This window comes from Oculina patagonica, chromosome 5, assembly GCF_052425735.1.
Source record: "Oculina patagonica isolate OP01 chromosome 5, crgOcupat, whole genome shotgun sequence".
NCBI lineage: Eukaryota > Metazoa > Cnidaria > Anthozoa > Scleractinia > Oculinidae > Oculina > Oculina patagonica.
The window spans coordinates 16,277,870-16,296,254 of record NC_135762.1 but is presented as its reverse complement, the minus strand read 5'-3'; the positions used below and the strand labels follow the sequence as shown (position 1 = coordinate 16,296,254).

The 18,385-nt window shown below is 39.0% G+C and overlaps 1 protein-coding gene across 3 annotated transcripts; it reads right to left on the bottom strand.

Annotated features, from left to right (window-relative positions):
• Nucleotides 1-602: 602 nt before the first annotated feature.
• On the bottom strand, nucleotides 603-18,385 carry LOC144652977 (hatching enzyme 1.2-like). 3 transcript variants are annotated; one of them, XM_078512875.1, is made up of 10 exons: nucleotides 18,122-18,385; nucleotides 17,305-17,500; nucleotides 12,305-12,412; nucleotides 8,403-8,520; nucleotides 7,505-7,686; nucleotides 6,364-6,591; nucleotides 5,861-6,033; nucleotides 3,820-3,960; nucleotides 2,505-2,647; nucleotides 603-1,504 (listed from the first exon to the last, which is right to left on the bottom strand). In XM_078512875.1, exons 3-9 carry the CDS (start codon nucleotides 12,390-12,392, stop codon nucleotides 2,507-2,509), a joined length of 1,071 nt encoding a protein of 356 aa, XP_078369001.1. In that variant the 5' UTR covers nucleotides 12,393-12,412; nucleotides 17,305-17,500; nucleotides 18,122-18,385; the 3' UTR covers nucleotides 603-1,504; nucleotides 2,505-2,506. The 3 variants fall into 3 exon arrangements, with proteins under 3 accessions (XP_078369001.1, XP_078369000.1, XP_078368999.1); XM_078512874.1 differs by having other exon boundaries at nucleotides 17,305-17,491; XM_078512873.1 differs by lacking the exons at nucleotides 17,305-17,500; nucleotides 18,122-18,385 and adding an exon at nucleotides 13,710-14,035.

Genomic DNA, 18,385 nt, shown 5'->3' with positions numbered 1-18,385 from the left:
TTTACCCAGCAATCAAAATTGCCGACAATACACTTGCCGTATTTACTGATTAGTCAGCAGTTAAATGTAGAAAAACGCATGACAGAAAATGTTCAGAATCATTCGTACGACCTTCGGACAACATTTTGAAAATCTTCGGAAAATGGTCGGAAATCTTTGGAAAATCTTCAAAACATCGTAATTAGTAGGTTTATATAATACACAGAATAATACATGGTTGTTTGGATATATGAAATTTATCTTCTCATGTTCAAAACACTCGAAGATAAATTTTATTTCTCTGTGCAACCGTATTATGATGACTTCATATTTGGTCCAAGTCTTGAGCAGTAGAGTTTTAATGGACTCGAGAAACAGCTGTTTGCATTTTAGAGTGAAAAATTAAGTTTGGAGACACCAACAAACGATGGGTATTGCCATGACAACAATAAGGTTGCAACCTCAAAAAAGGGCATTTTTGTACTCCCCCCTAAATTTTAACTGCATGCAAAATATGAAGGGGTGTCAAAAAATTTTATTCTTATTTTTTTATTCCACTTTGCTTCATTTTAACAGAGAATTGCTCTTAATATCTTTAAAAGTAACGACAATAAACACACAGGGAAAATAACTCCATTTTATTCTCGCTCAGCCTAGTATAAAGCACAACAACCATCGCTTACTTGTTGCGCAAAATTGAAGCATCTCCTTACTCCTTTAGAGCAGTTTTCAATTGAGTGTCCTAAAACCAAAACCAATGTAATCACTTTAGCCAAACACAAAGAACTCAGACAATCCAGTAAACCAATCAAAACTCGAAGAAAATACATATAGCTGGCACGAAGCGCGGCGAATCGTGCGCAAGCGAGTCACGATTCGTTTGTTTTTCTGATTGGCTGTGAAAGTGGCGCGAGAGTTAAAACCAAATCACTAAGCGTAGTTATGCAAAACCAATGCAAAGGTGAATTACTTTCGCCACTCAAGTAAAAACTGCTCTATTGCTTATTTGAAGTGTATAGAGTACAAAAACGCTCATACCGTATTTCCTGTATAAAGCTACCTGGGATAGTGTGGTGATGGGAGGAAGGGGTAATTTTTTTGAGGGTGGGAAGGGGGGCTTTTAACGTTGCATATAAGACAAAAATGCTAAAAGATATTCACCGTCAATACAAGTCACAGTAAAAATGAGTTGACGGGGATCGGAGGGGGGGGGGGGTAACCTCTAAAAGGGGGGCTATAACATCGGGGACTTGAGAGACGAGGAAATACTATATGTTTTATAACGTTATGTAACGATTACAATACCTAAATTTATCTAACTATTCGGTTATCTCTTTCTTTTACTGTTTTAACATAAAAATAGGTAGATATATTTTATATAATTAAACAACTGCGGTCCACAGTTCCCTGTCATTGCCCTAAATTCCCTGTCGTTAATATACACGACAAATTAAATTATTAATTTTTTAACACATCATGCGGTGTTTGCTCGTTCAATGGGAGAATGCAAACTTCTTTCATCAACCTTAAAAGGAATAAAAAACAAAAGTATCACAAGACCTGAAGTACTTTTGTAACCAGGACGAAAAGTCGTTATCATAGTGTTTGCTAAATGGAAAAGTGTCCCATCTGTAAACTCAGAATTTTTTCTGAGTTCTTTCTCTCCACACATCAATCCATTATTATTATTTATTTACTCTGAGAGTACTACGTGACTGCGTGATGCAGTTAAATGTGTGTGTTTATTGACATAATGTGATTTGCACGATGCAGTCGTTGTGTCACCCACAAATGACCACTGCTCACCATTAGAGTTCTCAGTAGCTCAGTGGTTAGAGCGTCCGACTAGTGTACGGAAGGTCGTGGGTTCGAGTCCCATCTGTGAACTCAGAATTTTCTTCTGAGTTCATTCTCTCCACACATCAATCCATGATTATTATTAAAGTAATCATTTTTGCCAATCACAAAGGAAGCAGACAGTAAAGTGAACCAATCAAAACTCGAAATACATGTATCTGGCGCGAAGCGTGGGAAAACGTGTGAGTGAGTCACGATTTGTTTTGGTTTTCTGATTGGCACTAGATTAATAAACCAATCACTAAGCGTAGTAATGCAAAACCAAGGCAAATACGAATTACCAATTACTTTCGATACTCAAGTGAAAACCGCTCCAAGGCCCAGTCCACATTAATCCGGAGAAATTTGAAAACGCCGTATAAAATGTTTTCCGTCCACAGTAACGCGGGTAAATTTGAAAACGATTCGCCTCATCATAGAGTTACAACGCATGCACATAGCTATTGTTAAGCTAATTTTACCTTTTGTTTTGACAGAGAATGACTATTTGACGTCAGCGTTTTCAAAATGTCCTGGTTTCGCCCGCGTTCGCCGTTCACACTAGAGCGTTTTTGAAAAGTACTGTTTTCGGTGACCGAAAACGCCGTTTCAGTGTGGACGGTTGGCCTATCCGGGTAGATGGGTTTTCAAATTTACTTGGGTCAGTGTGGACAGGGCCTAAGCCTTACCTTTACTTGCACCCATAAATCTCAACTCGTAAACATATCTGGTTGTACCAGTGAGTGGGAAGGATTCTGACAAAACGAGCTCTGAACGGCGCTGGAAGGGCGTTATACCGAACAGAGTTAGCGTCCCAATTTCCATTTAGAAACTGTTGAAAAAGAGACAAAGATTGAATTATGCAAGGGAAAAGAAGGGAAGCTGACGTTGTATTAAAATCATATAGAAAGCAAACAGTGATTTCTGGTTTCGTTGTGTTTTTAAGGGGCTGTATTCTCCTTACTTCTATGCAATCACGAATTCAAGTAAAGAAAAGAAACTGAATTTTTACTAAATCGCAATGATCGCTGGCCTGTTCTGAAATTCTTTTTAAGCTTGTACCTATTCTCTTCGCACCTTCCCTTTCCCCGCGAAGGGAACATAATTAAGAACACAACAGTCTCTGTGTTGGCTGCAGATTCATCCAAAATGACTGTTAACTTCATTTCGAAACGAGTTCATTCCATCCTCATATATTTCTCTGTATCTGTTTACATGATAGCGAGTAGCCTGCGCTCTTCCGCTCGCTTCGCTCGCGGAAACCCCACTCGGGAGCCTGTTCGCAGGCTAGATAGCGAGAAGAAAGTCAAGTCATTCTGGAATGCATGAGTTCATTCCAGTCATTCCGGAATAAACTTTTCGTCCTGGAATAACATTTATTCTGGTATCATGTATTAAACACAGAACGAATTTCGACATTTTGTTCCGAGATGAAATCGCATTTCAAGAAACCGCATACGGAAGCCACAGTTTGAATTCAGAGCGAAAAAAACGTAATAGCATTTATAGTTTAGCCCAAAGAAGCAGCTCTATGCTCGTTAAAATTGAAGATTCGGCCATTAATGGGCACAAAAACATGTTTGCGCAAAACATGCGCCATCTTGTTTAATCTCGCGCGAAACATTGCCCCACCTTGTTTTGATCTTGCGCGAAAACCGCGCATGTGAAAATGCCTTTGGTTGAACCGGTCGACTGTGTCATGTGAATGAGCGAACGAGATTCGTTCGGGAATATATTTGAGAGTCATTTCGGAATCATGTAAAAAAAGCAGCCCCTTAAAAACATGTTTTCAAGCGTGGTTCGTGAAAGAAGTTTTCTAAACAAATCACCGACCAATTGACTCGCACCGTTGAGGCTCTGGGAAGTTTCATTTTTTTTTTGGAATTTTGAAGAGTGTCGTGCAATATAGGTCTATAAATATGTGGAAATTCGGGTTTATGAAAATTCGCACAACAAGACCAGCATTCACTGAAAGTTCAAACTCAGAGCGATAATGCCGCTGACCTGTACGCTTGTATACCAGCTGTATATGTTGCCATTGTCACTGCCCTGGACTTTGTACCCTGATACCCAGGCCTTCGTAAAATAGCTCGCCATGCCTTGGGTGGCAATCGCCGTAATCTTGTGCCTTGAGCCTAAGTCGATCTGTGGAGTGCATTAGAGAAACTTAACAACGGTAGCAGGACAAGAACACTAATTACTCACCCCCGACCTCCCAGATATTTGGACCTTTCGCGAAATGTCTAAAAGCCTGTACAGCCCCCGAAATGATCCCCAACCCCGAACTGATCCCCAAATTGACCCTGAAATGATCCCGACCCCGAAATGATCCCCAAATATTTTCATGCTGACCCCGAAATGATCCCCAAGTAATTTGTGGAATGGCGTTTCAACGTAGAGGTGTGGACTGCTCAATAATAAGGCCTCATGGCTTAGAAGTGCCATTCGGTTGAGGATGTGATCGGTGTTACATGTATCACCTGGGATGATAACATGAAATCGCCGCGAGTTTGCAAGCGTGTAAATTTAACTAGCGGTGATTCTATTGCCGTGATACCGCAGGAGTTTCGAACATGTTCGAAACTTGTTGCAACTTCCGTGCGGCAAAAATTGCATTGAGTTGCGCGACAAAAATCGTCTGTGTAAACGGGCCTTTATTAAGCTTGACGCTGTGCCGGGTTACGTCGAGAAGACAAAAACAGATATGAAGTGAATGCGACATATCAACTTACAAATAAATCAAATTAAACGAAAATTAACATTTTAAGGGCATTTAATGTTGTCTTTCTTTATCCCGCTTTAACAAGCAAATTTTCTCTGAATAAGTTTTAATTGATTCGATCGAGAGTACTAAGTATAATTCTCACGACTGAAAGTATGTCTATGAACATAAAAATCCAATAAACACAAATTTAAAAAAAACGGTTCTTCCTTTTTCTTGGTTGCTATTTGAGAATAACCAATTTTGAAACATAAATTAGAATTAAAAAAACGTTTCTGTTTTATGGTCACGTTTTTTTGCACTCAGTTATAATAGCACTTATTAAAGTCTTTTCCTATTTTAAGTTGTACTTTGCGTTATGGCTTCAGTTTTCCTTATTATTGAGCAATCCAAATTTCTATGCTTAATTGCCATTCCAAAAATTACTTGGGGATCATTTCAGGGTCAGCGTGAAAAAATCTGGGGATCATTTCGGGGTCGGGATCATTTCAGGGTCAATTTGGGGATCAGTTCGGGGTTGGGGATCATTTCGGGGGCTGTACAAGCCTATATGGGAAATCGGGGAATTGGTTTACGGCAGCACAGTTGGAATGAACGTTTGAAAATTCTTGGCTAGACTTTATTTCTGTTTTTAATTGCTTTAACCATCCTTTTTCTTCAGTTGCCATGCTTGACTTGCCAAACGAACTTAATTCATTAACGGGCACATTTTTGACATTGATCTCCCTGAGCTGAGCTTTATTGAGCATTGTGAATTATTTTAATTCTCGGTCACGGTAGCGCATTAATAAGGATTTTGTTGGCGTAAACTAGAGATGTGGAGAAAGCGTCAAAATATCAGGCTTCGACAGTGTAGCAGAGAGTAAATATAATAAACAGGTGCACGGTGATCTAGGAAAACTATCTAGAGTACAATTAACATAATTTTTTTGTTGCTCACCGTTAGTAAAGCATGCGCTCTGATTAGTTAATTTAGCATTTACTATTTGCCCATTTGCCCGAATATCTTCAATTTAGCGCGCGCGAGATAACAGACAGCACATGGTGTTGACGTTTGTTGACGTAGTCTTAATTCTTTCAACTAAGATTTGTTTCGTATGATATACGTGGTCATCGGTTGTTTACTTAGGGTTACGAGGGAATAACGTATGATTATCGATTTCTATTACCCAGAAAACAAATACCGCAAAATACTTTGTGTGCGCTGTCACGTATATGAAATTTCAGTGGAACTTGGTTAGTATGACTTCATAATTTTCCCTATATGAAGCACTTACCCAAATTTTGTGTCTGAGCTTCGCACTAGACACAAACAAAGCTTACCTGGAGATACTGTCCAATCGCACTTCGCCCAGCACACCAGGCCCCAAGCCCCTTTTGTCCCGCGGTCAGATGTAACCGAGCCTGATGTGGTTCGTAGTATTTCTTGGAAGAGCTGGCACGCAGTTGGGAATCTCGTATTTGGCCTTTCTCTAGACCTGCAGCGTGATAGCAACCTAGAAAAAGCCCATTTTATTTTTAGACAGTAACTGAAAATTGTACCACTACCGTATATACAGTAAAAACCCGAGAGGATTCTAAATGAAAAGTGCTTCATTTTTACATAAACACTTGTATACAAATAAACTGGGTTGAAAACAAGTTACTAAAAGTTCTATAAGGAACAATGTAAATTTTTCCTCAGAAAATAAGAACCTATTAAGAACCTTAATAGCGTAAATTTGTGTTAACTAACCTGGAAAAAACTAGGTTCTTACTCGCGGGTTTTTACTGTATTGCAGTTTAGTTTATAGTTAACAAAATTCTTTGTAGGAACACTGTCTTACCCTCGTTATTGCTACACTTGTACAATTGATTAAGCTGTTGTTTATCCACGACTGATAAACCTCGCCGTTGGCCCAAAACTACATGGGCTCCGGCGCGTGATTCTATTGTGTTCCTCCCGTTCCTGCTCCAGCTGAGCCGTGGTAAGTGCATGAGTGATGTTGTGTCATATGGTGCCCCTAACCGATCCACTTCCCCATGGCTGTACTTCTTAAAGTTCCGCTCTAAACCTGTAAAAAAGTAAAACAGTTAAAATTCCATCGATCAGTACAGTATGCCTCAATCAATCTCTCAGAACTAGGCAATAACCGTCATGGGACTTTATGGCGCGCTTTTAGTTGTGAATAGTTTAGAGCGGTTTTTGTGTCTAGTGCGCAGCGCAGACACAATGCTATAACGCTAAAAATTTAGGTAAGTGCTTCGTATACCTCAAATTATGACGTCATTCTAACCAAGTTACTAATTAATTAATGCACTACCGTTACCAAGCAATACAATAATGCACAAATCTCAATGAAGCTCAGCTCTAGACACATCTAGGCAGTGCGGATCTATTTTTTTAAATTTATTGTCGAACTGAAAGCAATTATGTGTTTGCATGGCTTTACTTTCCTTGAATGGCCGGGTAAAATAACTCATACATGCTGTCAACAACTACATTTTTTCTTGCATGTTCTGATGGCATTGCGTTGCGGTTTTTACTTGAGTATCGAAAGTAATTTGCGTTTGCTTTGTTTTGTATTACTACGCTTACTATAGTGATTGGTTTAAAAGAACTCGCGCCACTTTCTCAACCAATCAGAAGTAAAATCAAAACCAATCATAAGTCACTCGCGCACGTTTTCCCGCGCTTCGTGCCGGCTACATATGTATTTGTTTCGAGTTTTGATTGGTTCGCCGAATTTTTCCGTCCTTTACCAGTCGACCAGATAAGAGTGATTACTTTTATATTAAATTTTAACTTGGCTCCGAGGCTTGGGGGGATAAAATAAAAGAGATCGCGTCGAGGTTCAGGGATGAATAAATCATTTCTTTTGTTTTATTCCCCAAGCCTCGGATCCAAGTTAAAATATTAATATATCTAAATCGGTCTGTCAGTTGTAGCTTTAAAACTGATGAGTTTAAACAATTTAGTGTACTTACCAGGTCTGATATTCTGTGTATTCACAATTACATAAGCGTCCCTGTCAGGTCGCGAGTTTGTATGAAAGAAACCCACAGTATGCATCAACTCGTGTAAGACGATCGGCTCATGCTCACAACCGAATCCTATAGAAACAACTTGGCCTGTTGGGTCCCTTGTTCGACCGATGCAGGAATAGCAACTATCACAGAAAACAAAACGATGGATCGGTCTAGCTGCTAGAATTATAAGAGACAGCACCTGTGTGTTTTGGGGGTGGGGTTTGCTCATGGTTAAAAAGGGTGTTCGTGCAAGATATATATATTTTTTTGGAATGACGAAAGTTGTTTTATCCTTTAAATTGAGTGAGGTTATTCACATTCTCGACATCCCAGAAAATGTGAAGCTCATTTTGTCTTCCCTCCTTAGTTAAAAGTTAACAAGCTCCAAAGAACCGTCGTTACTTTTTCCCTTAAGATAAATGTATCAACAATCACCTTATTAAATTGGTTGAAGTGTAAGAAAAGGGGTGTGGTTGCACAATTCCATTTTTTTACTAACCATCTATTATACTGTATTTTTTTTCGATTATAGTTATGTAATATATCAAACACAAGAAGCAGTGTTTTATCGGGATACCAAACACCAAGAAGAGTGTTGAAAATTTGACGCGCAGCGGAGTATTTTTGACAAAATTCGACGTGTTTTGAGAGCCGATGAAACACTGTCTTGAGTGTTTAATATATCCTCTCAATTGGGAAAAAACTACGGAGTTAACAGAGGAATAAAATCTTAAAAATCTATGTTAATTTAGACTGGAGTATCCGAACGTCCTTCACGGTTGTGATTTTCTCTGTTTTAACCCGATGAATTATTAATGAGTATGAGAACTAGGAAGAAAACCTGACGGTAACTCACCCTTGTCCTCGTATAAACCTAACAAAGTACTGATCATCAGTCCTGGGCTTGAAACGTACACAAGAAAGGCTTTCCATCGTCCTCATGGCCCTGGTTATAACTTGCCGTGCGTAATAAGCTGTTTAGAAAGAAAATAACCAAGTTGAAGAATTGTTTTGACGAACCACTAATTTCTCAGAACTGATATTAAAAGACGGTGTGTCAGGAAAGTTAATTTTCTGAGCTTGGAACTCAAAAGGGTTAGATTGCTGACAAGAAAAAAACTTCAAGTAACCTGCATCAAGAGAGGAGCAACTCCTGCTTGCATGCGCAAGAACTTTCGCGGTTTTTTTTGTGTTAGCGCGGTAGCCCGCTTGTCGATCGTTTCGCACTCGCCTGGTGCTTTACTGAGATACGCGCAAAGCCGCGTTAAAATTGCAAAGAACCATTGTAATTTAGTTTCTTCTTAATTTTTGCTCCCATACATTGAGGGTGACTTGGATTCCATTCACATTCTATGGAGAAAAGGATGCCGAAGCCAGGAAGATTGTTGGTCGTGCCAGGGCGCTAAAAAGGAAGGGCGGCGAAACGCGCTCAGAGCTCTTGAGCGATGTGTGATGCGGAGGCGGACTGGGGCGAGCGCGCTCCACTGCAGCAAAGTGATAAACATGGCGGCAAATGCGATCGTGTGGCTGGTGAAAAAAAGTGATTGCTACGCGGAACCAGTAAGAGATTTTCACTAAATTTCTTTGGGCATTAAATAATGATATGCTTCCCAATCAGTAAAAAGTTAGAAAGTGTTTGAATCTGTTACCGCAGAGTTGAATTATGGCAATTAAAATCATCTTGCTCGAACAGCCTTCGACCTTTTTTTCGAACGCTAGAAATCAAGCACCAATTTCGTAAAAAGTATGGTAGCAGGTGGCTCAATTTTCTAGCAATAAGTAAAGTATGTATTGCTTTTTCATCTGTGTAAATTTCGTTCTGGACTTTTTTGGACTTTTTGAGTTAGAGGGTTTGAAATTTTACACTTTTTTTCGACTGTGCGATCAGGGTGCTATTACTAGCTTTCTAGCAGTTTACTCGTTTCTCTGCGACCATGTTGTAGCTGTCTGTGACCGTGATAACAAGAGAAGTCTTTTTAAAGATTCTGAACTGTGAAATTCACAATTACACCCTGATTAGCTCAGTCATTTGAGTGAAAATTGCAGCTGAAGTCAAATTTGTTTTCAAAATCAATATTAAATGACTGCATTTCTTAGATTCTTCTCAGTCTGGTAGATCATGTTAACCATCAGGCAATGCCTTATGATGACTGCTTTACTTAATAATTTTCGCCCAAAAAAATATCTATCAACCAGTATTTCTTTCTAAGTTGTCCAACAGGCACTAGTTTCTATCCTCAGGTGGTGACAGTTGTAGCCACAAAAGAACTGTCTCATACATTGGCAGAAGAAGATGCACTCTATGTCAGTGCAGTTGCACTCAATGAGTACAAACCGTTCAAGACTTCCCTACACTGGATGCTAGCCAAGCAAATGTATGTCTTTACAACACAAACATTAGCATCACAAACATCAACATCTCCCTCTTTTTAATTATTAAATGGCATCGTTTAAGACCTTTTTTGTTTTAATAATTTGCCTTTTGCTCTGGTGATGTAAAGATAAAAAGCAAACCTTTTTTAATTTTTTGCAACAGTTGCTTGTCTTGCTTGACCATGCTTATTGTATAAAAACAAATTATTCTTAATATTTTCAGTGGAGAAAGAGGATAAAAGTATGTCAGAAAAGCAGCTGGGAATGCCTTAGAGTTCTTTTCATAAAATTATATTTCATTAGTTATGTGTATGGAGATCTAGATCTGGAAGGAAAATTACCAAGAAATTTATGTGTCAAGTGGTCTTCTGCATTAACAAATAGTGACATTTCTTTTTATAAATCAAATATGAAATCAGGGGCAGATCCAGGATTTTTTTAGGAGGGGGTGCACCACAATTTTGTAAGGAATGGTACTAGAAAGAAGCAGGTCATCTCAGAGGTGAGGAGGTGTACCCCCTGCTCCCTTCCCCTAGATCAATCCTGGAAACAATACATTCCTTGATACCTCATTGTCAACACATGATCATGATATAAATAAAGCTGACTGAGAGCAAGATATATCAAATAAATCAAAAAAGTAAATAAAGATCATTGGTCACACTATATTGATGGGCTACTTAGTGGTGTGTATAGATATAGCGATCATAAATAAAAATTTTAGCATGCAGGCTAAAGATGAAACTCTATTTTTTTAGTAAAATAGTAACATATAATGAAAAAAGGCCTGTTATTTTTTTTAACCTTATTATATGTGCTGCTCAGTGTATCTGTCAAAATCAAAACTAAAAGGAATATTCCGAGTCATGAGTGATTTAAATGTAATTACAGAAAGCATGTTTCACTTGCCCTGTTACACTTACTCTTTCTGGGAAGTTCATGGATACAAACCCCACACTTTCATCTTTATTTATTTTATTTACTTGACAGATATTTCTTGAGCTGCAGTTTTTAATCTCAATTTACTGAGGTTGTCAGAGTGAAAGTAAGATTTCAGTGATTTTCACAGGTCAGATTTTGGAAAAAGACTCCATCATAATTCATGATCATTCACAGTTAAAGACGACGCAATATGATCGCAGAGAAAAGAGTAAAATTGCTAAAAAGTTATTAATAGCACCCTGATCGCACAGTCGAAAAAAGTATAAACTTTCAAAACCTCTAACTCAAAAAGTTCAAAAAAGTTCAAAATGAAATTTACACAGATGAAAGAGCAATACATACTGTACTTATTGTTTGGAAACTGAGCCATCTCTGACCATATCTTTTACGTAATTGGTGCTTGATTGCTAGCGTCCGAAGAAAAGGTAAAAAGCCTTTCGAGCAAGTTGATTTTATTTGTGATAATGCAACACTGTGTTCACAGAATCGAGCACTTTTAACTTCTGACGGTTGAAGAAACATATCGTTATTCCATTCCCAAAAGAATTTCGTGGAAATCTCTTACTGGTTCCGCGTAGCAATCACTTTTCTTCACCAGCCATCAAATCTCACTCGCCGCCATGTTTATCACTTTGCTGCAGTGGAGCGCGCTCGCCCCAGTACACCTCCGCATCACACATCGCTCAAGAGCTCTGAGCGCGTTTCGCCGCCCTTCCTTTTTAGCGCCCTGGTCGTGCTTTCTCGATTCACGTTCTAGGCTTTTGAAAATTCGGTCAATACCTTAAGGATCCACGTTTTGACTCGGTTGGTTATAAACACTGGTGTCTTGTGAGACCTGTGTACATCCCGAGTTTTATTACGTGCTCATATATGGTCAAAATGCTAACATTATCTGACATCCGTACATAACAGATACCCTGCGATATACGTAGGTTGCGAAAATTTGTCCAAAGTCTTGTAACAGCGCTGCATCATTACAGTTTTTCTATCTGCAAAATGTGTTTCGTTGACAAATTGTTGAATAATAAAACAATTATCCTGCTCAATCTTGCGGAATACCGTCTGTATAATTGTTAAATGGATGCACGCGAGAATTTGGAGAGCACGAAAGAAGCTTAACCATTGTTTCAAGGCTCAGGCCCCGTCCACACTGAAACCGGTAAATTTGAAAACGCATCTTTTTTTCTCCGGAGCTTTTCAAAAACGCTCTCCAATGTTGGTATCGTTTTTAAATTTACCCGGTTTAACGTGGACGGAAGACATTTTACGCGGCGTTTTCAAATTTACCCGGGTCAGTGTGGACGGGGCCTCAGTGTCATGATTTTCTCCGAGAAGAAGTGAGCGACCCGAAAGTTCAGGCCGAATATCCCCTTGTTTGTTGTGTAGTTTTAGACTACACAACAAGCGCAAAAACAAAGGCAACATAGGCAAAAATGTACTTACTCAGTGAGGATTCGAGCACGTACGGAACAATTCCTCCTGGCCATAGATAAATCTTCTGATTGACTGCCCCCCTGCCAGTTTTCAACATGATATCGCCCTCCAACAGGTCTGAAAGAAATATCTCACACTTTACCTCAAATCACAGGTATTCAGAAGAAATCTTTGCTTACTGATTTCCTGGTTTGAGTGTGTATTGAATTGCTTTTTAGCTACTGTGTTTTAATCTCTTGGATGAGAAATTGAATGGAATCATGTTGCTTTTTCAGCCGTCCCTGAGCTCTGTAAGCCTCTTGCATTTAGCTGCCTACATATTTCGAGATATTTTCCTCCTCGCAAGCAAAACACACCACGAAAACTAACGTGCGTCCATTTTTCGGTTACCATACATCTTCTATTAAGCACTTCGGCCTCTTTTGGAGCAACTTGGCAAATTTAATAAGGCCCCCCCTCCTCCCCCACCCCTCTCTTGTAAACTCCTTCCCTTCCCCCTTCACAACCAATCTTTAAAGGTCTTTAAATGACAGGCTGCATTTTTACTGTATCAACGTGGGCACAAAAATCACACATTACTTGCAAACTTTGAAAGTAATATTACCGGTACTCTTGCTCAATAAGGATTGTTATTAATCACGAATAAACTAATTCATTGACCAAAGTATGGCAAACCGATAACATTCTACTATTTCGCTAATTTAAATAAGCTCCCTCTCCTGAACGTTTAAAAGAGGATTTACGTGTCACATTGAGTCGCTTCCCCAACGCCGTTAGCAAGTCAGAAACTGAACTAGAAATACAGCAACCTTTTGCCTCAATTTCTTACTCGTTAGTTACAAAATATTTAACTGACGCACACTCGCTCTTTTCACCTCATCTACACACGGACAATGAGTGTACAACAAATGTTACATTTTGTGATATCCCTGAACAGACTGGATAACACAGTTATACTGATCTCTTCGCTGTTGAATTTGTCCCAAAGGATTTAAGACAACTTAAACAAGCAAAAAGATCAGTACCTAAAATCACAATGGAACATTTTTTCTTATGGATGATTCTAAATGCTTATCATGTGTAACAAGGCGTGCACAATATACAATGTCTTTTTGCATAAGATATCTGCTAGTCACAAAAATTAACATTCTTCGGAATAGAACATTTTTCTCTAGGACGTCTCGTTGTTTCTTCTTATACTTTATTATTGTTTCTTTTTCATCACGTAATGTGGTCCTATACGTCAAGAAAACAAATTGTTACTAAGAAATCATGTAGAATTATGGTCTTGTATCATTGAATGTCGCTCATGACCGCTTTTAACGAACAATCCTCGTATCTATTTTTCCATTCTTACGACGAAGTGCTGTTTTAAACTGGTCTCTCTGAATGTCTAACATATGAAACACCATACCTGGCCTCGACATCCAAGGTGGATCTGTTGCCGTGTTTCTTAGTCCTGGTTGTGTTGGTTTAACTTCCGTCGCCGAGTCCGACATCACTTTTGTCGGACCTGGCACGAACAACACTATAAATACTAGAAAGAATATCACTGACTCAAGCTGGAGACGTTCAAGAGCCATATTGAAAGTCACTTGACCTATTATTTGACGGATTTACGGAAAATATCACGTATCCTTTCGCCAGATATGAATGTTATAACCGGGGCTAAACGGTGTTACACCGTTCGGTTATTTGTTTGCGTTTATAGTATTAAAACCGTGTTAGCGTTTCGTTGCAGCTGCGTAAACGTCGACTTCGTGTCTTTGCACATTTGAAAGTAAAAGTGACTCTGTGTAGTCAGCTTTTCAAGTGTCGAATATACAGAGAGAAAATCTACATAGCTTATAAGCAATAAAACGAGAAGTGATAAGAATAAACATAAAACGAAACGATCGAGAAAAAGAAACAGGAAAATTAAACCATTTCAGTAACATTCAAGAATGTTCGGTTCAAAAACGTTTTCTTCCGTCGCCATGGAAACATTTTTTGGTAATTTGAGGGCTTTAAAAGCTGTTAATTTTGGGTAAATAGAAAAATGATCGTATTCAATTCTCTTCAGGCACGAAATGACAGTTAAATGATTTTAACACAATATGCGATAAGTAACTTGATCTAAGCGGTTTGCAGTACATGAATAGATAGCTAAAATGCAATTAAAAGAAAACTTACTATGTACATTAGGTGTCATATATCGGAAAATTGTCATGTCAAATAGCTGACAGCGTCTTTAAAAAGATATTTCTTTTAAAGACTGCTTGCTTGATTATGTTTTACAAAAATCGAGGACAAAAACCAATATTTTCATTTTATCAATCGACGCGTATTTATAGTAAACGTTTAAATATGAAATCCAAAGAGTCTTGAAAGACAAAAAACTGAATGTAAGCAACGTTTTTGTTTCCAGACTCCTGGTAAGCTGTTATATAGCCTTCATGTTGGGTTGCCATAGTGAACTAGGGAGAAAAGGGGGGAGCAGCGATGGCGCAGTGGTGAGAGTGCTCGCCTCCCACAAGTGTGGCCCGGATTCGGTTCCCGGACCCGGCGTCATATGTGCGTTGAGTTTGTTGTTGGTTTTTGTCCTTGCTTCGAGGGTTTTTCTCCAGGTTCTCCGGTTTTCCCCCATGAAAAACTAACATTTCCAAATTTTATTTCCACCTGGATAGAGGACCCGCATGAAAACCAGCAAGTGCTGATGTGGCTTGCTCTCGAACTATAGTAAATTATTTGAACATTGGGGGTGTGTGTGGGCCGGGGGGAGTATTATCATGACAAAGTCAGTATTTTTTATTTTCTTTCTACATATTCTCTCGATGATCCATTAGTTGTCAAGAATTGACTAGCTTCACATCGTTGTCTAGTTTTTCTCGGTTAATCTATTTTAAAATCTTAAAACCAAACTGGTTGTTGTTTAGCTTTTTTCATTCAGTGAAAATTAAGAAGGAGAAGACATCGACGAAAACACTCCATACTGAAGTAAAAACAACATCTGTATTAACACAATGATATTCTTCTCATTGAGCATTCCCATTCTCACGGCAGTTCACGGTAACTTGGCAATCTTGTTCACAAAGTCGTACGCAGAGTCTTCTGGGTACGACTCAGAGGTTCCCTCTCTGATGAGGACTTCCCATGTTCTCTTGTTCCCAACAAAGTTGTCTTTCTGTTCGCTTGTTCCCTAAAAGAATTTCTTCGATTTTGGTGCTCCCTGTTCTCTAAAATATGCTTTTGTTCCCATGTTCCTGTTTTATTTTCCTTTTGTTCCCATGTTCCTGTTTTATTTTCCTTTTGTTCCCATGTTCCCAAAAAGTTTATGGCTATGTTCCCTTGTTCCCTAAAACCCCTGAGAGGGCCGCTCTGATGACGAAACCGTGCGCTTAGTATTCAGACTGAAAGGGAGATATGATAAGGTACTTGTGGCAATTTTTTAAAAAAAAATCTTTATCATCGCTTTATTTTATGGCAACGGCGCGATTCTGTTTCTGGGTTAGTCAATAAAAGTAACTTATTTCAGTAGCGAAGCTTATTCAACGGTAGCTTATATCGATGAGACGATTCAGGTGAAAATAGACTATTTTTAGTGTAAACAATGTTAGAAGGAAAAGCTCTATGAGATCTGCCAGGATAAAAGGTTAATTTTAAAGTTGTCTCCAGTTGGATGAATATTGAGTCCATCGAATCTCTGGCTTGATTTTCGTCACAAGTGTATGGACGGTTTACAGCCACGCTGGCTGAAGTTTTATTCCAAGAGATTTTATTACAAGCAATTTGGCGATAATATGCATGACGGACTGTCATCGGGTATAAAGTGGGTATACTTGTTTTAAAACAAACTGGATCGGGTTATTGTTTTTTCTTACCATACCGATAATGTTGCTTGAATGGTTTGTCGCATTGCATGAACGTTTTCGTAATAGATGTTATGTTATTATTATCGATATCACCATTGTGAAAAGCGCACAACTAATTTATTCGTCTGTTAACAAATGTAAAATTACCGCCGTTGTTTTTCGGAACCATTCTGTACAATGCCTGGTCCAATATGCTATTTACCCGGTCCAATATAGAAAATATTGGACTAGTTATTCAACATCAGAACATGAAAAGCTTATTTGTGCAATAAATGGAATAAATTATTTCATGTTTTCGAGGCACCATATCACTTGCATCATGTTACATCTAGCTACGATAGAAAGATCAGATGAATGACGGCCATTTTTATAGTTTTTCTGTTTCATTATAACTGTTATATTGTCAGGGACATTTCTATATTTCGAGGGATAAAGTTGTCTGGGGACGAGATTGCGTGAGATTGCTTTTTGCTACGCTCTAGGCAGAAAAAGACTGGACTTTGACTCACCAACGTATGCTAAGATGCTCAGCTGAGGCCAAATAAAGATTAACAAAAAAGCAGTATTTCGGTACTCGGTACAAAAACTAGCATTTGATTCTTCCAGTTACTCAATAGGAAATTATGGAGCAAGCTTTAGTAGCATTTTGAAGTCACTAATTCCTACGTTTTTTGCCACTGAAATGATTATTGAACAAATGTACCCTTCTGCGCCTTGCTGGTGTGACAGTTTTTAAAAATTTTCAGTTCCATAAACTGCCGTGTCTCGTTATATCAACCCAAAAACGTTTCATTAGTTAAATGCTGAAATGCAGAGTTATGCGTAGAAATATCATAAAGGCAAGTCAGGACAAGTTATGGCGCGATTTAAGCCGGCTACATCTGTCTCGGAACGTCTAGTCCAGTCCCTCAGCTCTCCCTTCCGCGCCCTAAACAGGGGTTGAACCCAGGCGCAAGAAGAGAGAGTTCAGGATCCTTCCTTCTCGCGCAAGTTATCCTGGACTCTCTCTTCTCCCACCTGGGTTCAGCCCCTTGTAGAGCGGGCATAGGCTAGGGAGAGTTCAGGGACTAGCTGGAGAACGCAACCTACGGTTTCGTTGCAATTCTACAAGCTAACCTCACTGTGTAAGACGCGGTGTAACCAGGATTGTATACTTACATGCTGTTGGCCCAGTGATGTTGTGCGCAAGCGCGGAAGGAGAGCGTTCCGATCATCAGGCGGGATTGTAGTACTCCCCAGGCTCCACTCTCCAAGAGGGGCCCGGCTTGGGATTCTTGAAAATTCCTTGCCTCAGTTCAGGCCAGTTGTTATCTTCTGAGTCATTCGAGTCATTCTCATCATGATCCTCCTCATCCTGCAAAAATAGTAAAAATAAACCGCAGAATGACTTACATCTAGATGTGTGCTTTGGAGCGGTTTTCACTTCAGCATCAAAAGGATCCAAAAGTAATTCGCATTTGCTTTGGTTTTGCATTACATGTACTACGTTTAGGGAATGGTTCAAAAATGTAGCGCCACTTTCTCCTCCAATCAGAAGTAGAAACCAAATCAAATCGTGGCTTGTTTGTGCACGTTTTCTCGCCCTTCGTGCCGGCTGCGTGTATTTGCTTTGAGTTTCGATTGGTTCACTGGATTGCTTGTGTCCTTTGAGATGGCCAGAGTGATTACTTTGCTTTTGGTTTTACGAAGCTCAGTTGAAAACCGCTCTTAAAATCACTAGAAACTACTATGGAATTTTAACTAAAAAATTTCAGGAGGATGATACTTATGAACAAACTAAAGAAGGCCTTCTCAACTTAGATTCATCGTTCTTTTTTAGCGCAAAGATTTAAATGACGAAACGAATCTGGGACTACAAATCGTTCTGAATTCGTCGCCAATTCGAATTTTTTCTCCAGTGTAACGTATACAGAACAAGAAATTAAAAAGCAATTTTGGGTAAAAAAATAAAAAGGATTCATTAACAGATACGTACCTTTCCACTGTTTTTCCACCAGTTGTAAATAACAACAGACGTCCCTACTGCGGCTGCCAACGCTAAACCGCCAATAACGTACTTTAAATATTTCATTCTTTAGAAATGACAGAAATTCAAAACTTTGCAATGACCAATCTCTGTGAACACGCGAATGCAGATAACCAAGATCAGTAAATATTAAAACGACTGGAAATCGTTTGAGCGTTTTCCGAATTCCTTTCTTGACAATCTCGAGTAAGATTTCTTCTTAATTTTATTGCG